Genomic DNA, 25,556 nt, shown 5'->3' on the forward strand with positions numbered 1-25,556 from the left:
TGCCGCTGCTCCCGGGAATCATTCGGCCAGAATACGGCTACCCAGCGAGGCCTTTGGGAGAACTTGATAAGTTAAACAAGGCTGCCCTCTCATGGTTAAAAAAAAAAAAACAGCTGTATAAAATAAAATTTTTCTATTCTCCAAACACAGAAATCCAGGGCACCCTATTGAAACTGTAATTCTTATGTCTTTTTAAAAGCAGATAATTTAAAGCACACAAGTCAGCTTCTAAGATAAGATAAATAAGTAAAATTGTAAGTGAAAAAGTACATTGACAATTGAAAAGCCTGCTCTAGATTGAATTATAATCATCATCAAGAATTCATAACTGGTTTCAGAATTTAAAGGCTGATGAAGTAATTCTTAAAAACATGGGATTTCTTTAATAGGTGATTTATTTTAGACTTTAGTTGCTTTACACAGCAGCAACATGGGTTCCATTCATATACTCATTCATTGAGTAAATATCTATAAAGTACTTACTAGGGAATTTCAACAATTCTAAAATACTTTCCCCCCCCCATATTTTATCATTTCTGATGCATTTGACAAACTGTGGTGTGTTATAACTTGTCACCAGGTGGCAGTTAGAGACGTGGATAGGGTTGTCACTGCCTGGGCATGTACAGTCTGCTTGTTGCTGCTGTTGGCTCATAAGACAACAGCAACTACTTCATGATTCAGTCATCCCTCCCCAAGTCTATTTAAGGACCATCTGGGGAGGGAAAACCAATCCTGCTTGTTGCCTGATAAACCTTTCATTGATACTTTCTGGTAAGACTAAGAAAGTACCACCACCAAAACTTGCAAAATGGGTGTCAACAGTTTAGGACAAAATATTGGGAGGAAATAGGGGAGCAGTTTAAGGAATGTTGAAACACCAACGCTCTTGACGGCAGGAAGGAGGACACGGTGTGGAAAAACACACGGACACACGGACACACAGACACACGGACACCTCTGAGTCAAGAGTGAGTCAGGAAAGTTGGATTATATATGGGAAAAAATTTTGTTAATTTTTTTTTTTTGCTTTCATTTTTCTGCTCATATATAAACAGGAGCCAGATATGCAAAGCAATCTAGGACTATTGTATCTCAAAGGGTTATTTAAACAAATATAAAATAAAAATTCTAAGTAATCAGGAAGCACATAGTTTAATTGGAAACCTTTCATCTAATTAATAGTCCCTAAAATAATAATGCATTTTACAACAGAGTCTTAGATTCAATGAACCATGGAATGTACTAGCAATGTCACTGTCACTGAGTCATGTGGCGATGAACAAACAGAGCTTTCTCTGCCCTCATGAGCCACATGAGGGGGAGATAACTATAAACATGCAAACAATAAAGGCATGAGACCATTTCAAATAGTGGTAAGTGCTATGAAGACAATAAAACAAAATAATAGGATAAAGAGAGGCCAGGGCAGAGAGAGGCTTAGATTAGCACTGTAGGGAAATGCAGGAGCAAGGGAGAGTATACCATCCCATCACAACAGGTGAAGGAAGAAATGTGTTCAATAAGCAGGCAGAGGTCAACTGTGACACTGGCATTAGGAAGAAAAGTAAGATGAGTTGAGAGGACTGTCCTTAGTATTGGCAAGACCATATCTTTATTTATTTATTATTTTTTTAATACTTATTTATTTATTTAGCTGCATTGGATCTTAGTTGTGACACACGGATCTTTCGTGCAGCACATGGGATCTTTCATTGTGGTGCACAGGCTTCTCTCTAGTTGTGGTGCAGGCTCTAGAGTGAGCGGGTTTAGTTGCCCCATAGCATGTGGGATCTTAGTTCCTTGACCAGGGATCTAACCTGCGTCCCCTGCATTGTAAGGTGGATTCTTAACCACTGGACCACCAGGGAAGTCCCAAGACCATATCTTTTAAAAGGGACCTTACAGCTGGATTGAAGTGTGTTGAAGGACAAATGAGAGGCAAGGATGTGGGTGAAGTAGACCAGGACCCTGTGGGGCCCTCCCATGTTTCTTGTTTGTAGGAATTTGGCTTCATACAGCCTCCTTGACCTTCCCTGAGTTCCAAAGGGCAGATTCAAACAGTTGTTTATAAGGTAAGGGAGAGAATGCAGAAACAAAGGAGGGGCAGTCAGGAAACAACAGTGCAGCCTCAGAGCAGGGTCCTGGTTCCTCCTCAAGGAATACACATAACAATATCTTTGAGTTCTTCTACAGGAATTAAGGTCCCAACCCAGGTGGAGGAGGGTAACTTCAGGCTGAGCACCAGATTCCTGGAGCACCACCACCCTATTACCTCACCACCAACCAATAAGAAGAAAATCTGCACACAGTGGAAGATAACAAAGACTCTGATGCCCTCCCCAAATAATTCTCCCTTTAAAAACTTTCACAGTCAAGCAGAACCTTAGGAGTTGGGTTTTTGGACACGAGTCCACCATCTTCCCAGGTTGCCAGCCTCTTGAATAAAGCAATCTTTCTGTTCCTACCAGCACTTGTCTCTTTATTTTATTTATTTTTTATACAGCAAGTTCTTATTAGTTCTATCTGTTTTATACATATTAGTGTATACATGTTAATCCCAGTCTCCCAATTCATCCCACGGGGGGAACATATTTCTAAACAAACAAGCAGTACAAAGTGTTGTGAGCTCTAAGACAGAAATCTGTATGTAGGACAGGAATGGAGGACTCAGTTCTCTTGGGAGTGGTCAGAAAATGTTTCATAGAGAAGGGACAAGGAGAAGGCACCCTGAGGGAAATGGAGAAAGAGGAAAAGAGAGACTACAGAACTCTGGGGAGGCTAATAGTTTTAACAGGCAAGGAGGAAGGTGGAGCCAGATGAAGATCATGAGAAGTAGCAGCCAGAGAAAGGAGTCCTGCAGAGGATAGGGAAGTGCCCTGACAGGTGAGGCGGGAAAGGATGGCTAATGGGACGGCATCACATAGCACAGAGAGGGCAGAGGATGAGGCTGAGAAATGGCTTGGAGTTGATGATCAAGTGGCTACGGAAATTAGTTTCCACAGTGGAACAGCTAGGGAAGAGAGAGTGGGAGGTGTCTGGAACTGGACCCATTAGAAAACGAGAAGGATAAAGAGAGGGCTAGAGAAAATACTGGGTTGCCCAAAGAGTTCATTCCATAACATCTTTTGGAAAAACCTGCACGAAAAACCTTTTCGGCCAACCCAATACTATGGGGAGGAATGGGGGAGAACATTTAAATATTAAAATAGAGAAAAGGTGCCTGTAGTGGGAAAAGTTTGGGACTCAAGAATAAGCTATTGTGTTGCATTCTCTTAGCTGGAGCTGAATGGCCTTGGGGCAGTCACTTCACTTAGCTGGCTGTCCATTTTTTCATCTGTAAGATGATGCAGTAGGCATGAGATTTATAAGGGTATGTCCAGATCCGACAATCTAAAAAATTTAGTGGAAAGAACAGAATCAAATGAGAGGGTGAAAAAGACTCTTAACTGCATAAAGCCTGATGATGGGTCAACTTTGTTTCCAGATATGTGTGTTTGGCACGTTCGGTCACCTCATTCTCCGGGTACCATCCCCTAGAACCCACTTTTTAAAAAGTAAAGGGTACCACCTACCATCTAGGCTCTACCCATGGGAGTACATAGGTTAAAGTCACAGCTTCTGGAATCATACAGTCCTTCACTATGACTGCATGAAAAATGACTTACTTTGGTTTTTCTAATCTGTAAAACAGAGTAATAAGAGTACTGGTTTCAGAGTTATTATGGGATTAAATGAGAGAATGAATGTAATGTATTTACAGCACACCTAGCATATAGTTCTAGTAAAGAAAATATTAGCATTCTTGAACAGGTACAGAAAGAACAGCAGGACCCTGTGCCAGCAAAGTATATGTATATCTTCTTCAAGATAGGAATAGGGGTCCTGATATACTCTGAACCACACAGATCTTTAAAAGAAAAATGAGGAGAAACATGCTCAACGAGCAGATTCATCTAGTGGCAAAAATACAGGCTCTAGAATCAGGCAGCCATGATTCAAACTCTAGTCAAGCTATTTATTAGCTTTATATTTTTAAATCTCAGATTACATATTTGTAAAAATGAAGTGTATGCTACCTGTCTCCAGGCTTAGGAAGCCTGCATTCAGATAAAGTTCCACGTCCAGGCACTTAAGTGTATTTAAAGTACTGTAAAGGTTATTTGCAGGAATTCCCTGGTGGTCCAATGGCTAGGACTTGGCACTTTCACTGCAGTGGCCCGGGTTCAATCCCTGGTTGGGGAACTAAGATCCCACAGGCCACGCAGCATGGCCAAATAAATAAATAAAGGTTATTTTCTTTGTTTCTACCTAGCATTATGACTTATGTGTAAATAAACGCTTAGTAAGTGTTTTTAGAATTGAAATCTTAGTGAGATTTTGCTCCTGGTATCCAGACATTTTACCCTTGGGGATTCTGCCTCTCCTCTGACCTTAACTTAGCTGTGAATTCTATCCTACTCTCAGACCATACTAACACGGACTGGGTTGATTTCCCCCCCTGGGGACTTGGGGGATCATGGAGAAAGTGGCAGAACACAGAAAGAAGGCTGCAACCACCACAACACCCCCGTAGGCAAACGGGGAGAAAAGAGCTTCAGGTAGTACCCATCAACCTGGTTCTGTTTACCCAGACATAATGTCCTGAACACGCTCCCTGGTGCCATGTTCTCAGTGCCTCAATCCCGTAGCACAAGGAAATAAAAAACAAAGCTTCTCCCATAAGAAGTAGCAGAATTATGTTAAAAATTTGTATGTTGATTCCTTCCCAGTTCTCATTCCCTGATGGAAGGCCACTGACACCAAGAGCAGCCTAAGCTGAAATTTTCTCTTTAAGCTTGTAGGGTTCAGAGAGTGGGATATTTTGTAGAGTCTATAACATGAAAGAGATTAGGTTGGTGATGTCACAAGAGGTTTTCAACAGTGTGGGCAGAAGCTGTAGTGATGAGTAAGGTAGTTGATAAGTAGCACCATAGGAAGTAGTTACTCACCCTGGATAAGCAGGTGGAGAATATTAGTTACAGGCAGGAGGCATTTACAAAAATGATTCATTCTAGATTTTAGAGTCCCAGGTATTAGTTCACATGGGTCAAGAAAAATTAGAAATAACAGAATTAGAGCAAAAAAAAAGTTAACCCCTTGGCGCACATTGGAATTGGCTTTGATTTCTATTTTTAAATATATGACTAAGGACATAAGCCAGACCGATCCCCCTTTGATCTCTTGTCACCATTTCCAGGGCCCAGGAAGGGCTTGTCGAACTGGGCCCCACTTGACCACAGGAAGCAAGATCTGGAGGCACAGGGAGCCCATCTTATGCTAACTGCCATCACCTTGGAGACACACCACTCCCCAGCAGGCTCCGGCATCTTGGAAGATTGTTACCATCGCTAATCAGATGTTAATCGAATGCACAGAAAAGGAAATAAATTCCGCTTCTGAAAGGGCAGCTGGAAAGAGGTTGAAATGCTACAGCTCGGATTTACATTCCAAAGCAGTCCTAAGGCCAAACACTCCCTGCCGCAGCAGAAGGAAAGCCCCTCTCGTCTTCTCACCTTCGCTGGAAAATAGTTCCCCGTAGGAGCCGAGAACTCTCTGGGCGGCGCCACGTGGTCCCTCAGGAAATTGGGGCGAGACAAAGGACGCCGGGTCCTGTGAGGCCTCTCGAATGAAGCCAGTCCCTCCTCCTGTCCATCACCTGCAGCCTTAAAGAGCCAGGGACACACCTTCCCTCCCGGATCTCTGGGGCGGGTAAATAAGTCGGGGTGGGGTAAATATTTCTAGTTACGAGATTCACTCAGTGGTTAAACATTTATTTTGTGGGTGCCAAACGCTGACCTAAGCGGGTTATGTGGTTAATGCTCACAGTAACCCGAGACGTGTGTTAACTCCATATTTCCTTCTCTACAAAGGGGAGCAGGAAGCGCAGAGAAGAACAGCACCTCGCCCCGTGAGTGGCAGGATCCGCCCCCGGGTCACTCGTCCCCAGCGGTGTCCCCAGGGCCGCCCGGCCGGTCCCGCAGCTCGTGGCAGGTGCGCGTGTGCCCGCCCCCTCTGGCGCTCCCGCCTCCGTCCCCCCCCCCAGGACCCAGCCCGGAGCCCGGCGGCCCGCAGCGGCCGGGGGAAGTGCGGCCCGGGGGGCGGAGCCAGGGCCGTGCGGGTGGAGTCGTGAGCCGCGGCGGCGGAGGCTCGGGCCGGCTCCCTGCGCTACCATGGCGTTCGGGAAGAGTCACCGGGACCCATACGCGACCTCCGTGGGCCAGCTCATAGGTAAAAGGGGGACCCCTCCGGCTTGGGGCCGGGACGCTACGCGTTGACTCTGTTCCCGGCCGCAGAGGATCGCGTGGGTCCGAGTTCGAGGAACTCCACCCCCCTCCCCCGCAACTTTCCCAGGCCCCGGGCTCCGCTGGTCCCGAGCGGCACCTGTCCCCGCCGACCTCTCTCGAACCCCACCTCCTCACCTCCCGTCTTCCAGTGCCTTCCGGGGTGGGGGTGGGTTGGAAGCGGACAGGTGGACCGAGGGGATCCAGGTGTGGCGTGGCTGGGCCTCTACGGGGGCGTGTCAACTTCTGGGCCAGGGGGAGCTCTTCAGAAAGTGAGTCCACCCGAGGGCCAAGTGTTGTCCTGCCCGTTTTGCAAAGAGAAAACGGTTCCAGGAGGTTAAGTGCAGTGACCTCGATGTGACAGGCAGGTCTCCAAACTAGTTCTGACTCCAGGCCCTTAAAACGTGAGGTACTTTTTCGGGGTGAACAAAGAGAACAAACATGCCTAGCACTGGAGCGAAGGAAGGAGGAGCCAGGCGCGCTCTGGGGACACGAGAGGCCTCTCCAGGCCACTCGGGGCTACACAGGTGTCTTGCCTGACTCCTTCCCTCTCCCGTGGCCGTGCTCTGATCCACGTACGCGGAAGCCGGAGCCAGTGCCTGGACTGTTTAACAACAGCGGCTCCCTTCTCCCTGGTCTCTGATACCTCCCTTGGGAACCGGGTGTGGCACCAGTGCATATAGATGCCAAGCAAAGCGTGATCACTTCGGGGAGCTTAGCGGGATGAGGAAATCATGAAAACCTGGTAGTTATAATAAGGAGGCTCAGATTCGAACAGCTTTGCCTGCAGCTCAGTTAACTGCTGTATGACAAGAACACATTACCCCGGGACTTTGGTGGTCCAGCGGTTAAGACGTCGCCCTTCCAATGCAGGGGGCACTGGTTCTATCCCTGGTCGGGGAACTAAGACCCCACGTGCTGCGCGGCCAAAAATAAATAAAAAATGAATAAATTAAAGAACAAAAACCAAAACACTACTCAACGTGAAGCTTAGTTCCCATACCTTTATAAGATGGTGAGTGTAACTATCATTGAGGACGAGGTGCTTTCTAAACTTTCTAAACAACACATGGCCGTATCTCTGTTGGGTATTAAAATGAACCCTGAACAGAAGTGGATTCAGGCTGCATCTTCATAGGCTGATTTATTCTTTAATGCTGTGAACATTTACTGACTGCCAGCTATATCCCTGGACCTGGACCAGGCAAAGGTAAGACGTGGTCTCAGCCATCACGGAACGCATAATCTTGTAGGGAAGGTGCACACAATTTCGTACTGACAATAGTGCAGTACCTTTGCAATAGAAGAGAAGTGTAAAACACCCAAAACTTATGAAAAGGGGGAACTTAACTCTGCCATGGCTTTTGACGGGTGAATAGGAGTTTTCTAGGAAGATGGGAAGGTGGGAAGAAGGAGGACAGAATGGGGAGCAAGAAATCTGGCAGAAAGAACCCTGTAACTGAGCACAAGGTCGGTAAGCCTTGTCCATTTGAATGCCAAATTCAAGTAGTGCTTCTCCTAGATGAGGATCAGTCTAAGCTTGGGGGTTCCCCTAATCAAACCTTTATCCTCTTCATTATCCTTTTAATTTTTGCTAATTTTTGCTCTATTCCCCTAGAGCCTCATGTTTTCATGCTGAGGGATATTCTCCTTTCTTGTAGTGGAGATGTTAAGCTCATTTAGGTTGAGTGTTCTATTATCCTTCCCAGGTGACATTTTGTATTCTTAAGGAGGATGTCAGAAGAGGGAAAAGCTATCTGACTGTTTAATGATGGGGTTACGGGTACAGGAGCCTTCAAGTCTGCCTGGTGCAGCTCTGGTTAGTACAGGTGCTAGGAAGTACATAGACAGTTTCAGTAGATCTCTCTTTTTCTCAACCCCCTCCTGCCCAAAGGAGTGACTTTTAAAAAGCAAACAAAAACTGGCATCAAACATCAAACAACCTAGATTTGAATGGTAGTTCTACCGTGTACTGACTGCGTAGCCTTGGGTAACTTCCCTAACCTTGAACTTCTGTTTCATCACCTCAAACAGTGGGTTAAATGAAATTGCGTACGATAAGATACTTCGTTTAGCACTGTGCACTTCATCCTGTAGGCGACTGTCCCTCTCTGAAAGACAGGCAGGCAGATGGAGATTTAGCTGGGTTGTCCTGGCCCTGCAGCCTTTATTAATAGGTCACTCATTACTGTTGCAACAGAAGCACCTGGGTTTTGACTGATTCTTGAATAACGGGGAATTGCTCAGAAAAAAAAATCTCTCTGCTCTTTGGTGATATAAACTTAATGGTACTTGCTGGTGAACTCCAGGTAGATTGTTTCAGGAGGACCAGACATGTTTTATTCTGTTGTAGCTCAGATTCAACACAACAGCTTTTTCTTTGCAGAAAAGGCTACATTTGCTGGAGTTCAGACTGAAGATTGGGGCCAGTTCATGCACATCTGTGACGTAATTAACACTGCCCACGATGGGTGAGTTCAGTGTGTGGTTCATGTCTTTGCCTCTCATAAGAAGTGTCAGAACTACAGCACATTTTCTCTTGCAAACTGGTTTTCTTGTTGAAATAGTGTTTCCATCACCTTTTAAGCACCCACTGCCTTTTGAAGACGTCAGGTTGAAATATTAGGACAGCTGCTTGTTTCAGCATGTGGAATATCTGAGAATCCATTATAATTTTTCTCCTCTTTGCCTTTTCCTTAATAGTTTCAAATTTTGTCTTGGTGTGGCCCAAATTCCTTGTTCTTTAAGGAGAGAGGGAGATATTGTTTCCTTTGTTAGGAATTCTTCTTGCTCTGATTGGCAATATTTTATGTTACTGTAACTGAAAAATATTATCAAGAAGCTAGTGGACTCCTGGTGGTGACCTGTCTCTGGGCAGTTGTCATTATCAACCAGGAAATAATCTAGCAGTTGTTTTCCTCTGCCTGTCACAAGACAATTTTTTTTTTCTTCCGAATGCCAACTCACCCATGTTTATGCTGAGTTCTTAAACAATGTGGTATCTTTTGTTACACTTCTTAAACTTTAGAGAATTGAAGTTTAAAAAATAAAATAATTAAGAAGGCCAACTATTTTGTGATTTAGTCTGAACAACAAGTTGTTATAAGGGATACAATTCTCTTGATTTTCCTGTGCATTTAAACTAATAATGAACGGCAAAGGAGACTGTCTTGGTTTTTGTTGATGAAGAAAACATTACCCTTAATTATTGACTATATCAATGGAAAGTGCTTATGGTTAGTACTTTAAAATATTTATGGTGTTTTCCCTGTAATCTTGTTTACCATATTTGTTTCCTCTAAACGTTTTCTTCACTGATAATACTAATTTCTTCACTGATAATGCAAAAGGGGAAATGCAGTGTAAATTTTTTTTCTTTTAAAACAGTGTCTTTATTCTTTTCAACTTTTGTAAGGGTTTCATCTTAGATTTTATATATGATTTTTTAGAAATATATATAATATTATATTTTATAATAGTTGCAATTCTAAGTATATGTAATATTATGTAATTATATTATCGTATAATAGAAATTCTACCCATGCAAGCATAACAAACAAAATTGGGAGGTAATATGCAAAAAAGATTGTATCTTTTAAGTTTTGAGGTATAATTGGCATATAGCACTGTATAAGTTTAAAGTGTACAGCATAATGACTTGAGTTACATATACTGCAAAACAATTTCCACAATAAGTTTCCTTAACATCCATCACCTCATACAGTTAACAAAAATGTTTTTTCCTTGTGATGAGAACTTTCAAGATCTACTCTCTTAACAACTGTCAAATATACCATACAGCAGTATTAACTATAGTCATCATGTTGTACGTTACATCCCCATTACTTATCTATAACTGACCATCTCAGAGTAAATTTGGACTATCTACTTACACATAGTTCCTCCTTTTGTAACATAAAATTGTAGCATATCAGAACCTGACCTGGTTAGTCCTAATTCCTCCTACATCCCATTGCCTATAGGATGCTTAGGAAATACTAATAAAAATAGGTAACATTTTTGGAAATTACATTTCCTGTAAACTGGTTCTGTGCGTTGATATGGGCTGTGGGTGTGAGTACATTTCACATGTAGTGCTTTCTAGGTAATGATCATCATCTGCATATTTTATTTGATTCTGACAAGGAGGTAGGTGGTATTGTCTGCCTAGATGTAAGAGGAAACGGGTGTAAAAAAGTTAAGTCATCTGCCCAGCGTCACACAGCAGAACCAATACCTTGGTTATCTCCTTAGCCGTTCGTCTTTCCACACTGCATGCTGCTTTTCAGAGACTACTTGCTTTCAGCAATGGCTACGTTGATGATTTTACTGTGTTTATTGCCACAGGCCAAAAGATGCAGTAAAAGCTTTGAAGAAAAGGATTTCCAAAAACTACAATCATAAAGAAATACAACTTACATTGTCAGTAAGTATTTAATGATAAATTAAGACTAGGATTTTCCAAGCTATAGTCACATTTCTAATTTTGGGTATAAATGATACAAATATTCTGAGATAATTAATAGGTTAGCAAAAAGTTATTTACAGTATGAATTAAAACTATTCATTTATTGAGAATTGCAGAATCAAGGGAGTTTCGTTGATTGTAATAGCATTTAATTTGGTGGAAAGTGAGTGATTCAGGAAAAGCGTATTTTCCTGGTTAGGAGATGGGAACTGGTGATGAAAAACCTGTAGGTACTGAGTTGCTCAAGAAGTTTGTGTATGTGTTACACATGAGGAGAATAGAAGCTTGAGAAATGCCTCCCCGTCATCTTTCTATCTCATTTGAACACCTCTGTGGAATTCTGAGATGCTGGAGGCTCTTTAGGGTTCAGCCAAGTTCTGCTGTTTGGTACAATTTGGAGAATGTTCTTTGTTGATTTAAACAATTCTCCTGTGCACCTTATCGCTTGATTTGGGTGTGGACATTTATTTGACATGTTCCCATTTTCCCCCAACCTTGGCCGTGTGACCTCTTCAGTTGCTTGGTGAGTTGCCCATTTTACTTCAGTATGTTTTGCAAACCGTGCCTGCTGCCTGAGAGTGAGCTGTGTGGCTTTCTAGTTTCTTCTCTGTGCCTTTGCTGACCTCAGCCCAGCCCCAAGCCACATGTGGTTATGGCACTACTCTGCCAGCATCACACTGCTCTTAGGGGACTTGGATGTGTTTATCTAGAGGGCTGTGGAATGGAGGTGAGCACAGCCCCCCTTTTCTAGCTTCAGGGGGAAAAGAATTGATCACATCTTGCTTACTTGGAGAGTAACTGAATGAGAAAAAATGAAGTCTTAATGATACTATCACTGAAGAAGCCCTTCAAGTTGGGGTCTGAATATAGTTTTAGAGGGATTTTCCTCTTTCACCTTTTTTGACCTCTCCCCTGTCCTTTACCATAGCAGCCTCCTCAGGGAGGTCACGGAATGCAGGCAACTGGAGAGAGAGGAGTAAGGCACTTCAGTAGAAATGTCAGAACAATGGGTTGGTGGTGGAAATAAACCTTTGCCTGGTACCTGGTTGATGCTCTCAACAACCCTGTGAAGAAGTCGTATTATTGACTCCACTTCAGAAATGGAGAAACTGGGACTTAGTGAGGTTAAGTGATTTTTTTTTCCCCTCCAAGATTTAAGTAGCATAGGCAAGATTTCAATCCGGTTCTCAGATTCTAAATTCCATGTCCTTGCCCCACACCACCCGGCTTCTCAGAACAAGTCAAGCCCCTTGAAAGAAAAGGCTGCTGTGTTTCATTTGTGTTTTCAACTCCTTTCTACGTGGTAGAAGACCTAGTGCATCAATGTACCAGGTGTTGAGTGGTTAATGACTGAGTGTCCTTCAGCCTCCATCCCACTCTCCTAGCATCCAGGAAGGACTCAAGGAATGTACTGTAGAATTGCGGTAGAAAGATACGTAGCTGTGCCCTAAAATGAAGTGGATCTAGGATATCTCAGGGCTGCTGAAGGTTAGGAGAATTGGCTGAGTAACCTAAGGGCAGAAGATGAACTTATGCCACTTTTGTATTTCAGCATGCGGTATTTCACCTTCTTACAGTTGTTTATTCTATATAATGCGTTTGTCTCTTTCTGTGTTGTAGCCAGCCTACGTGACGTTTCCATGGTTGCTTCTTATCCTTAGCTCCATATCCTCCTCCATCGTGGTTCCTTCCTTCTGGGGATGAACCAGGACTCTTCCCTGGGGAATTTGACGTATTCCAGAGTGTTGTCTCTTTTAGCCCTCCATCTCTGAGTTCCCACTCTTTCTGTTCTTCCAGTAGTCTGATCTCTCAGGCCTTACTCCCAGCTAGCTGCCTGTTCCCTGTTCCACCTCAGGTAACTGTACATCCTCCACCTCCTAATTTCCACACCAGTACGTGAGAACAAGCGAATCTAAAACCTGTGCCAGAGTAAGGGTGAGAGTCACAGGTTGGGGGTCATTGTTAGGGGCAGAGTTCATTAAGGTACCTACTTCTTGGATTTTCTTTGAAGTGGTCTTTGACTCTTGATAGCTTCATGCAGATTTCCCCAAGTTGTATAGTCAGTGGCCCAGTCACCTCACCGCACACTACTCACTGCATTGTAGTGGTGTCTTTAAGGCTTCAGAACAGACTTTAATATTAACTTAAGCCAGACTTAATTATGAGACAGATTAGTCACAGAAAGAATCATTCAGGGGCTTCCCTGGTGGGGCAGTGGTTGAGAATCTGCCTGCTAATGCAGGGGACACACGTTCGAGCCCTGGTCTGGGAGGATCCCACATGCTGCGGAGCAACTAGGCCCATGAGTCACAACTACTGAGCCTGCGCGTCTGGAGCCTGTGCTCCGCAACAAGAGAGGTCGCAATAGTGAGAGGCCCGCGCACCGTGATGAAGAGTGGCCCCCACTTGCCACAACTAGAGAAAGCCCTCGCACAGAAACGAAGACCCAACACAGCAAAAATAAATAAATTAATTAATAAACTCCTACCCCCAACATCTTCTTTTAAAAAAAAAAAAAAGAATCATCCAGTGTGTCAAAGGCAATTATATGTTTACCAATAAACTATTTAAAAATGAATCCTCATATATTACATTTTCATTTTATTACTGTGAAGTGATGAGAGCCTGTCAAAGTCAGTTATAAATGTCCTTTATATTATCTGTCATTTGGGTTCACCATGGACTTGTTAGCCTTGATTAGATCTTTGACGGGATCTGACTAGCCTGTGATTTCCTACCATCAGTTGGTGGTGCAGTTTTGTCAAGAAGCCAGTAGTTTTATCTTATTTTTAAAAGCATTTTGTTACCAGGCTTTATAACTCGTAGCCAGAGGCTAGTGTTTTCTTGAATGAGTCAATTATGATAAGTCTCAGTAAGATACTGTTATTGTCAAGAGGAAAGTGATTGAACAGTTCCTAGGAATCAGTTTATTAGTTGGAGCACCCCCTAGGTGGTGAGCTATGAGGGCTTCAGAATAAGTGTAAAATATGTTTATTCCTTCAGAAACTTAAAAAGTAAGCTCATCCCCTAAGGTGGCCATACCTTGGTGTGGTTTTCAGTTCTGGATGGCCCCAAAGCCTTGTTTACTGTGCTTGGTTTAGAAATTTGCTATTAGAAATAAAACTACCATGGCACTCTTTTTTATTTTCCAGCATTTCTGAAAAGAATACTTATATCAGCTCATCAGCATATTCTCTCTTGATGGGAAATTATCCATGGAAGCAGACGATCACAGTACTTACCATTTATTAAGATCCTGCTAGGTGTCAGGCTCTTCATATACATTATATTTCACTTAAGCCTTACAGCAGGTCTCTGGAGGAAGGCATGCTCATTTTGCAGATGAGAATCCTGAGGCTTAGTCAGGGTAAGTGATTTGCCCACCCAAGTGCAAAAGGAGATCTGTGAAGCCTCAAGTCAGCATCCTCTCCAGTCTCTCAGCTCCTTGGCTCCTAGGTTCTCTATTCCACCTCAGATTATGGTTTCTTAGTGGTCCTGTTTGCAAAAATAGGTTATGTGAACACATAAATTGCACCAGAGCCCAATTCCAAAATGTGTAGAAGCAAGGTATTTAATTTTTCTTATTCACCACTATAAGTTTGATTGCTTAGCTAAGTGGGCTGGGGTGTGAAAGAGGTACTGGTGACATATTGTAAGAGCATGAAGGAATTGGTCCTGACATTCTAGATTCCAATGGGAAAACAAAGGGCATGATTTTGTGATCTCCAGATGTTAACATTCTCAGCATTTCATGCTGACTCTTTGATTTTGTACAGGTAACCTTTTAGGAATGTTACCCATTATCATAAAATCTTGGTGCTCCAAAACATAAAAAGTGTTTGTGGAATATTTAGCATTCATTTTACTGTTAGGGAAAATGAGACTTGGAGGCAAAGTATCTTGCCTAGGACTGCATATCTGGTTACATGAAGTATTTTTATAAATTCCCATTGAACTAGAGGTACTTTTCCTCTCAGCATTTCATCAGATAAAAACTCATCATAATAGTATATCAAGCAAAAAGTCATTTGTTATTCAACTTTTCAGCTTGTCTTTTTCTAAACAACTTGCATTGAAATACAATAGATTCATCTTAATATGTTTTGGACTCTGATTTTACTTTCCTTTGCCTTAAAGGTTCTCCCTGTATATTTCACAAAGCTGCACGTGCTCAGCTTCTGTATTTTACGGTTGCATGTTTAGCCACATTGCCCTTAAAACTGCAGCTTTCATACCTTCTTCTTTTTGTATTGCCATTAAAGTGACACGAATACAGAGCATGGTGTAAAGTCAGTTTTCAGGGCTTCTTTTCTGCAAAGATGATTATACGTATCCTGGTCACGTGATGGTTTTTGTGACCTCCAAGAAGGTGGTAGCATGGGAACTAGAGATTTAATTTTGTTTTTAGATCACTTTTAGAAATCCACTTTCTGCATGCAGTTCTTCAATACCAGCTCATTCTTTCTTAGCCTGACGTCTGCTTATGTTGCTTTACTGAAAATCTTTTCTTCAAGGTGACTGATGACCCCACTAATCAACAAACCTAGCTGAGTTTTTCAGTCCATATTCTTAACCGTTTGACACTCCATCCACCTAGAAACTCTGCCCTCTTTTGATTTTACGAACATTATGTTCTGTTTATCTTATGCATCAGTTTCTGTTGGTTGCTCTTTGATTGCCTTTCCTGAGCGTCCTTCTGACCTCACGGGGGAACCCCTTTGTCCCGTCCTCTCTGCTCATCCGAGGCAGCCTTGATTACTCACTTTTGGCTTCATTCTCCCCTGAACTACAGCTGTGCATGTACAGCTCTCAGCAAAAAATCTCTACTTGAATGTCTCATTGTCCTTTTTGTCTTAGTCATCTTGAGCTGCTCTAACAAAATACCATAGATTGCATGGCTTAAACAACAGACATCTATTTCTCACAGTCCTGGAGGCTGTGAAGTCCAAGATCAAGGTGCCGGCAGATCCATTGTATGATGAGGGCCCACCCTCTGGCTTGTAGATGGCCATCTTCTTGCTGTATCCTCACATGGCCAAGAGAGAGATGATCTCTCTTATCCCTTTCTTATAAGAGCACTAATCTCATTCATGAGGACTCCACCCTCATGACCTAACTCCCTCCCAAAAGTCCCACCTCCAAATACCATCACTTTAGGGATTAGGAGGTTCAACATGGGAATTTGGGAGGGACACAAACATTCAGTCCACAACACTTATAAACTCAAAATATCTAAATTTCAACCCATCTTTTTTTTTTTTTTTTTTTTTTCCGGTACGCGGGCCTCTCACTGTTGTGGCCTCTCCGTTGCGGAGCACAGGCTCTGGACGCGCAGGCTCAGCGGCCATGGCTCACAGGCCCAGCCGCTCCGCAGCATGTGGGATCTTCCTGGACCGGGACACGAACCCTTGTCCCCTGCATTGGCAGGCGGACGCTCAACCACTGCGCCACCAGGGAAGCCCCAACCCATCATTTTGACCTTCGACTAGTCATAGTATCCCATCCCCTTCCAGATTTTCCACCAATCTCATGCAGAGTAACAGTCACTTAACTTTCAGCCTTTCCTTGTTGACAAACCCCGGTTGCTGAAAGTTCTTGCTTCATAATACTCATGGCTTTCCCTTCCTTGTACCCACATCATCGTAGTTTAGGCCTTTCTGCATCAGGCTGTACCTAGTGGGTAACTGCTGGATCTCTCTATCATTCCAGGGTCTTTGCCCTCCAATTCCCTCTGTAGGGTGCTGCTTGAAAACCTTGTCAGAGTACTTTGCATGCACTACCTTTCTCTCAAGTTCAGGATAGTGGTGTGATGGTGACAAAACTAATAAGAACCCTTCAGTGGCTTCTTACTGCCTTCAAGATAATGTTCCAATTCTTTACATTGCCACACAAATTTCTCTACAGTCTGGTTGGAGCCCCTCCAGACTTAATCCACCCACCTCCCCAATGTCCCCAGTTTGCTGATGTCAAGAAACCTCTACAAACTGGAGTACTTATTTTCCTCCTCACAGCTCATATGCTTTGTCACCTGTACTTATATTTTTTAATACCATTTACCTGTCTAGACTATTGCTTTATACTCACTTGTACTTTTCTGGACCATTTTTCAAAGCCCAGCATAGCACCACCCTTTTCCAAAAGTCTTAAGACCACCTGGCCTTAAATTGTCACATCTGCCTATAAAGGTCTGTAGCTGGGGTAACCGTGTAATTTTTCATCTAGGCAAGGACATTTTTGAGAGTGAAAGGGGGTATCATCGTTAATAAAACCAGGACAACAGGAGTTCACCAGGACTTTCCTGGCAAAACTAGGACAAATGTCACCTTGTCTATAGCCCACATGCTTCGTTTGCACCTCCCATTGGCCCTTGGCATTTACTACCTTGTATAGTTATTAGTTCTCTTATAATTGTGTCCTGGCTCCCCAACAGGACCATCCGCTAAGCAGTTACATTATGCCTTATATTTCCTCACATTCCCAGAACCTAACATTTTGCCGTGTATTTTAGTAGATACTAAATTATGTTTATTAATTGGAATGCTGGTGGAAATCATTACTTAGCAATTTTTACCTTATATTTAGGAGGTGGTTTTGCCAAAGAGATAAAACGTTTAATTTTTCTCTTTAGCTTATTGACATGTGTATGCAGAACTGTGGTCCGAGTTTCCAGTCTCTGATTGTGAAGAAGGAATTTGTTAAAGATAGTCTAGTTAAGCTGCTGAGTCCCAGATACACCTTGCCAACAGACATTCAGAATAGAATTTTGAATTTCATTAAGGTAAGTCTATTATATATCTTATGGGGTGGTGAATGTCTAAGATTAGGGATTTAATTACCTAACTCCCAGTTGGTTCAGTGACCCTTTACAAGCCTGGGATTGAGCCCAAAAGAGTTTTTACTATTCGGTTTTCCATGTAATAATAATTTCTTGGCATTGGATAGTGGCCTTTTCCTGAAGAATTTGTAATCTTTTCCATACGTGTCTCTCAGTTTCTGTCTTATCTACGTCAGATAGGAGAGAGAGTGACGTGTACATTCATTTTGCAGGTGTGGAAACTATGTTCTGGGGTTCTCTGCTTTCAGAGTTATTTGGCAAAAGAGCTACTGATGCTGTTTTAGAATCTGTTAATTCTGGATTTAGTATAGCAAAAAACAAACAATAGTATCTATTCCAGAGTTTCATTGTTGAGGCATGGCAGTTTGATGATTAAAAATATATTATTCTAATGGCCATCATCAAAAAATATACAAACAATAAATGCTGGAAAAGGTGTGGAGAAAAGGGACCCCTCCTGCACTGTTGGTGGGAATGTAAATTCATACAGCCGCTATGGAGAACAGTATGGAGGTTCCTTAAAAAACTAAAAATAGAACTGCCATATGACCCAGCAATCCCACTACTGGGCGTATACCCTGAGAAAACCATAATTCAAAAAGAGTCATGTACCACAATGTTCACTGCAGCTCTATTTACAATAGCCAGGACATGGAAGGAACCTAAGTGTCCATCGACAGATGACTGGATAAAGAAGATGTGGCACATGTATACAATAGAGTATTACTCAGCCATAAAAAGAAACAAAATTGAGTTATTTATAGTGAGGTGGATGGACCTAGAGTCTGTCATACAGAGTGAAGTATGTCAAAAAGAGAAAAACAAATACTGTATGCTAACACATATATATGGGATCTAAATTTTAAAAAAAGTGGTTATGAAGAACCTAGGGGCAGGACAGGAATAAGGACGCAGACGTAGAGAATGGACTTGAGCACATGGGGAGGGGGAAGGGTAAACTGGGACAAAGTGAGAGAGTGGCATGGACTAATATATACTACCAAATGTAAAATAGCTAGTGGGAAGCAGCTGCATAGCACAGGGAGATCAGCTCAGTGCTTTGTGACCACCTAGGGGGTGGGATAGGGAGGGTGGGAGGGAGACACAAGAGGGAGGAGATATGGGGATATATGTACATGTATAGCTGATTCACTTTGTTATACAGCAGAAACTAACACACCATTGTAAAGTAATTATACTCCAGTACAGATGTTATATATATATATATATATATATATATATATATATATATATATATATATATATATATATATATATATATATATATATATATATATATATATATATATATATATATAAAATTAATTAATTATTCTAGTCTCTAAAAATGTACATTCAAAAGCAGCTTTCTTTTTCTGAGTAAGGTACATAATTGTCAGTCTCTCATTTTCTGTCACCAGCTTAGGAGTTGTGTTTTGTTTTGCTGCTTATTCACCTCTGGAACTTTCCATCTCTTGAATTCAGACATGGTCACAGGGTTTCCCAGGAGCTGTGGATGTAAGTGAAGTGAAAGAAGTGTACCTGGACCTTCTTAAGAAAGGTGTTCAGTTTCCTCCATCAGATGCAGTGGCTGAAACAGCCAGACAAAAGGTAGGAGGCCGTTCTTTGACCTCTGTAGAGTAAGACAGTGTAGTGCATGGGTATTTTCTCAACGAAAGGGACCACCCTAGCTCCACCTAGCTTCACCTAAAAGATTAGTCTGTTAGAAGGATACTGTAATACCTCATAGAATACAAGCCGCAAGGAGGGTGGTGTTAGCTGGATCTTTGAACAGAGAACCAAGCATTCAAATGCCTTGTTACTTGCCTACTTACGTTTGATCATCAGCTTCGTTCTTCTCTCTCATTGCAGACTAGCTTTTTCCACATGGTAAACAATATAGCTCCTAAATTTTCATATTATAGCCTTAGCTTTTTCACATTCCAAGTCCAAAATTTCAGAGAAGGGCCTCATTGAACCAACCTAGGTCACTTTTCCATTTCTGCACAAATTAACTAAGGTCATATAAGAACGGGGTTGCTCCATATAGAAATTATTTAGGTAGAGCAGAAGAGGGGAAGTTTTCAAAAGAAAAGATTGGTGCTAGACAGGCAGGGGTCTCTATTATAGGTAGTCATATAATAGATTTGTTTATTAATACTGTGCCCATAGAAGAGTTTCTCAATGTTCACATGTATTCATTCTCAAGTATGCAAGCAACTTTCAAGGTTTTGAACTTAGAACACTTGTAGTGACTGATTATAATTCAGCTCCTAACTTCCTATAATTTCCATAATGTAAAAACAGTAATTCTTCCCTCCTGCATATTGGTGAGTCCTGCCTTGGTAGAAAAAGCAATTCAGGTGTATACCAAAAGTCTGATCTTTGTGAAGGCTTTGTCCTGAGGGCTAACTCTCCCTAGTGATTGAGTCATCTGAATGGAAAAACTGGACTTGGGGTGGCTGAGTTAATTTAAATGATAATATTTCTATATTTCATGTTGATAGACTGCTCAGATGTCACCGAATCCACCACCATCTGTTCCTACTGCACCAGCTCTTTCTTCTGTAGTTCCCAAGAGCTCCACTATTATATTGGTCCCAGAACAGGTAACAACAGCCATGACTGTATTTATTTATGACTTTTTCTAAGTTCTAAGTACTTTATATATAGTTTGTTTATTCTTAATAATACTATCATAAGGTAGAGGTACATTTTAACCTCATTTTACAGAGGAGGGGACTGAAGCTTAGTGATACTGTATAGGTTATGATGGTTCAACTCTACGTGGAATTAATCCCATGGATTCTGCCTGATTCTAAAAGCCTGAGCTTTTAACAGTTATGCTCGTCTAGTGGCTTTTGTGGCTTTGTGGAGGCTTGGCTGTGGGATGGATCTCGTGTAAGTTGATTCCTGTTGCTCCTGATAGGACTGTCTGTATGCCATTCCAGAGAGCTCAGTAAGTGGTCATCTTATTACTATTATTAACTGTGCCCATTGAATTACATTTACTTGTTTGTCTATATCTGTTTATCTACTGTTTAGACAAGCAATTATTAAATGAAGCTCATTTCTGTCCTGCTATAAGGGAACTATCATTTAAGACTTTATATTATTATGATTTGGTATTATATAACAATCCATGTGATTAATTCCTCTTAGAATTTAATCCAGGAAGAAAAAAAAAGTGTTTCTCTCTTGATTCTTCCTTCTCTAATACCGTGGGACTATAAAACATTCATTTTTTTCTCTCCCATTGGTTTCTAAGAAACCCAAACTAACATTTGCCATTTTCTTCAGGTTGCTGATATGGTTACCTTCTCCCTTCTCCATATTGGTTCCAATCTGACTTTTTCCCTTCATTAACTTTCCTAGAGCATATTTTTAAATTTATTACAAGAGCTCTCAAGACCTTTTAGAAGGTGGAAGATTGTATATTTGTAAAATAATTACATGTACATTTGTATAAATTTGAAAATAATAAATTTTACAAAAGTGTTTTCTCTACAAGCAAGAAACAAGGTAGCCATTCTTTGTGTCACACTTACTGGTGATTGATTGTGTTGCTCTCAACAGATTGGAAAACTGCACAGTGAATTGGATATGGTGAAAATGAATGTGAGAGTGATGTCTGTCATACTGATGGAGAATATTCCTGGGTCTGAAAATCGTGAAGACATAGACCTTCTGCAGGTGTAGTATAATTTCAGGGACAAGCAGTCCCTGAAAGTTATTCTCTAAACTTAGAGCCTTGGAGATGGAAGGCACCGTAACACTGACTAGTCCATGCTCCAGCATGTTTACTTGATTGTTAAACTTAACATGAAGCTGCAAGGATGACTTTATCAGAAATGCAGTGGTAACTTAGACGTGGTACTTACCCTCTTGCAATAAATAATTTAACATCATTTAGTCATTTATAGCCTAGCCATATACAACCTCTACTAATCTCTAACTGTTTTAAATGTGTAAAAGTTACCTATCTATTCAGCAAACATATGAGTAACTATAATGTGGTAAAGGATATAGAAATGAGGAGGCTCTACTAGTTCTTGAGGAACTTAGGTCTAGTGAGCAAGAGTGTTTTGTAAACAACAAGTTTAATAAAGTATTGATGCTATAATAGAAATGTATTTATCACACTGTGGGTTCAGGGGTGGGGGCAAGGAGAAAGGTGAGGGTTTTTGGAAAGGTTTAGGTGGAGGCCGTGCCGACGCTGTGGAGGAGCAAGTGGACGGTTCATCTGGACGTGTGTGGGCATGTGAAGGGCACGAGCATCTCAGTATGACCGGAGTGGGGGCCTCCCAGACCCTCTTCTGAGTCTCTACATCCAGGGCACTTGTTCCCTCTAATGGTTTGTTCTAATTTTCAATTTTAAGCTTTTCCTTTTTTTTTTTCCGGTATGTGGGCCTCTCACTGTTGTGGCCTCTCCCGTTGCGGAGCACAGGCTCCGGATGCGCAGGCTCAGCGGCCATGGATCACGGGCCCAGCCACTCCGCGGCATGTGGGATCTTCCCGGACCGGGGCACGAACCCGTGTCCGCTGCATCAGCAGGCGGACTCTCAACCACTGCGCCACCAGGGAAGCCCATCAATTTTACGTTTTAACACACACTTTAACACAGAATTTTAGAAGCAGTTAGAGGAAAAAAATCTGTTTCTAAATCTTTTTCTTCCCCCCAAAGTTAAGAAACTTCTATTTTTACTTTTCTCTGATTCCCACTCCCCACTTCTCATGTTGTTGTTATCTTTCCTTTAAGTCCTTCGATTGTTAGTAAATAACATTTTTCTTGATTATTGCTTGTTTGGGAAATAATAAATGGTGTAAAAATGCCCTTTTTCAACATCACCACCTGTATTTAACTGCTATCTCCTTAAATTGTTACTAGTGGTAAACTTTGAGTGTTTACGTGTCCAAAGATGTCTTTTGGCTGCCGTGTTAAGGGCTCACAGTTTGGCCTCTAGGTACAGAATTATTTTCCTTAAGTCCTACAGAGATACTGCTCCATTGCTCTTGCACCCAGTGGTGCTATTGAGAAGTATCATATTATGTATTCTTGCACCTTTGTTTTATAATCTGTTTTTCTGGTTGTATTTGTGATTTCTCTTTACTTTAATGCTTCTGAAATTTCACTATACTGTGTCTAGGGATATGTGTGCATGTATGTGCATATGTGTATTTACCTTACTTAACCTGCTTAGTATCAATACTTGATAGGCCTTTTGCCCTGTCAGCTTAAGTGTATTTTAGTTCTGGGAAATTCTCAGCTCTTATTTCAGATATTTCTTTTCTAGTATTCTTTCTATCTTTGTATGGGACATTATTTAGATGATGAAACTTTCAGTTACAGTTTTCTTATCTCAACTTTTATACACGTTTTGTTTCTTCTTTTATGCTGTAGTTCTAGCAAAGCTTCTCCATTTTATGTATTATTTCTCTAAGATGTGAACATCAGATTGTCTATTCGGCCCTCCTAATGTATGTTTTATTTCAACAATTTTTTATTTTAAAATTTTACTTCAATTTTTATAATAGTTCTTTCATGGATATGCTTTCCCCTTTTGTCTTTCTAAGGATAGTAATTATTTTTATTGATTGATTGATTGATTGATTGATTGATTGCCATACACCGGCCTCTCACTGTTGTGGCCTCTCCTGTTGCGGAGCACAGGCTCTGGACGCACAGGCTCAGTGGCCATGGCTCACGGGCCTAGCCGCTCCACGGCATGTGGGATCTTCCCGGACCGGGGCACGAACCCGTGTCCCCTGCATCAGCAGGCGGACTCTCAACCACTGCGCCACCAGGGAAGCCCAGTAATTATTTTTAAAGGTGCTTTTCCATTTGCTCTGTGGATTCTCTTTCCTTGGGTACAAGTTCTTTTGTTCATCACCTCTTTCATTTCATTTCTCAAGTATCTGGATAGACTGGTGATAGTGAGCTTATTTTTGTGTGAGATCCCTGACAGCTGGTCTGCATTTCTGTGACCCAGCTTGCCCATGCCAAGTGGAAAACACTGTTACTGCAGCTTGTTCTTAGTACTATTTCTGAGTATTTCTGTGTTTGCTGCTGTTTTCAGAGTATGTAGCATTGGCACGGGATGATGCTGGGTGGGTTATGTTGGTAGCTGGTCTTCTGAGTTATATGCTTCCTATTTTTCCTGGTTGCTACCAACGACTGGAAACAGTGCCCTATGTCTCTGTCCCAAGCATTGCTCCCACCTAGGCACAGATTCTTCTGCCTCAGCTGTCTGGTCTCACGTGGGGAGAGAGGCGTGAGCACAGGTTGTCTTGTCCAGTTGTCTCACTACTGCACCTCAGCTGTTTGCTAGCTGCCCCTCATACTGTCTTCCTCTGGCTTCCACAGTCTCTGGTCCTGGAGCATCCTTCATTTCCTTCCATGTCCTGTGGCAGTGCTCGTTGTGGGCAGTCTTGAGTGTCCTGGATTGTGCTTTCCTCTAATCCAGGGGTCAGCATGCTGTGGCCAGTGGGTTATATGCAGGCTTCGGTTGCCTGTGAACTCAGAATGGGTTTTACATTTTTAAACGATTTAAAAAAAAAGAAAAGAAAAACAGGTCATTTCTCAAGCTATATCTATGCAAGCCTACCTCCAGAGACCACGAGGGGGTCAGACACACCCCTCAAGGAACCCCTTGCCACCCCCCACCCACTATCAATGGATTTGAGTTTGTGGTATCCCTCAGGTGCACAGAGGGTTTTAAACCACAGCTTGGGAGCATCAGGTTCCAGGAGAAGGGTGGCAAGATCTGGTCTGCACAGGTTATTGTGGACTTGATATGCCATGCCTGAGTGGGCTTAACCCAGGTGGCAGAAGGAAGCCATTAAAGGGATATAAGCTGAAGGACTGCATAACCAGATAAAACTTCAGAAAGATTCCTCTGGTGAACACTGAGATGACAGATTCTGGGGGAAGCAAGACACAACTCTTGGAAACAATTTAAGACAGCATTTCCCACTGGTCTTATGTTGTATACTCTGTGGGGAATATGACATCTGTGGTCAAATAAGTTCCAAAACCAACTGTTTACTGTATTTCTCCTCTTGGAGGGTCAAAAAGTTTATTAGTATAGTAAAGGCTCTAAGAGTCTTTTTTTTATTAAAGTATAGTTGATTTACAATGTTGTGTTAGTTTCAGGTGTAGAGCAAAGTGATTCAGTTATATCAATACATATATATGTATGTATCTATATTCTTTTATTTGATTCTTTTCCATTATAGGTTATTACAAGATATTGAATATAGTTCCCTGTGCTATACAGTAAATCCTTATTATCTATTTTATATATGGTAGATATATTTTATATATCATCCTAATTTATCCCTCTCCCAACCCCTTCCCCTTTGGTAACCATACGTTTGTTTTCTACATCTGTGAGTCTGTTTCTGTTTTGTAAATAAGTTCATTTGGACTATTTTTTAGATTCCACATATGAGTGATATCATATAATATTTGTCTTTCTCTGTCTGACTTACTTCACTTGGTATGATCACCTCTAGGTTGCTGCAAATGGCATTGTTTCATTCTTTTTTTTTGGCTGATTAGTATTCCATTGTGTGTATATGTATATACCACATCTTCTTTATCCATTCACTTGTTGATGGACACTTAGGTTGCTTCCATGTCATGGGTGTTATGAATAGTGCCGCTATGAACATTGGGGTGTGTATCTTTTTGAATTAGAGCTTTCGTCTTTTCTGGATATATGCCCAGGAGTGGGATTGCTGGGTCATATGGTTACTCTATTTTTAGTTTTGGAAGGAACCTCCATACTGTTTTTCCATAGTAGCTGTATCAGTTTATATTCCCACCAACAGTGTAGGAGGGTTCTATTTTCTCCATACCCTTTCCACTATTTATTATTTGTAGATTTTTTGGTGGTGGCAATTCTGACCAGTGTGAGATGATACTTCA

The 25,556-nt window shown here is 41.8% G+C and overlaps 1 protein-coding gene across 2 annotated transcripts in view; it reads left to right on the plus strand.

Annotated features, from left to right (window-relative positions):
* The first annotated feature begins 5,894 nt into the window (after positions 1–5,894).
* Positions 5,895–25,556, plus strand: part of TOM1L1 (target of myb1 like 1 membrane trafficking protein) — a 55,411-nt gene continuing 35,749 nt past the window's right edge. The window contains exons 1-7 of one of the 2 annotated variants that reach the window (XM_081220210.1): positions 5,895–6,033; positions 8,710–8,794; positions 10,671–10,749; positions 17,420–17,569; positions 19,112–19,237; positions 20,134–20,235; positions 21,203–21,319. In XM_081220210.1, the coding sequence (XP_081076336.1) occupies positions 8,757–8,794; positions 10,671–10,749; positions 17,420–17,569; positions 19,112–19,237; positions 20,134–20,235; positions 21,203–21,319 (612 nt within the window). In that variant the 5' untranslated portion in view covers positions 5,895–6,033; positions 8,710–8,756. Of the gene's footprint in view, positions 6,034–6,168; positions 6,271–8,709; positions 8,795–10,670; positions 10,750–17,419; positions 17,570–19,111; positions 19,238–20,133; positions 20,236–21,202; positions 21,320–25,556 lie in introns of those variants that run through there. The other variant, XM_081220209.1, reaches the window with a different exon arrangement.

Source organism: Mesoplodon bidens, assembly GCF_964165515.1.
Source record: "Mesoplodon bidens genome assembly, chromosome: 19".
NCBI classification, from domain to species: Eukaryota; Metazoa; Chordata; class Mammalia; order Artiodactyla; family Ziphiidae; genus Mesoplodon; species Mesoplodon bidens.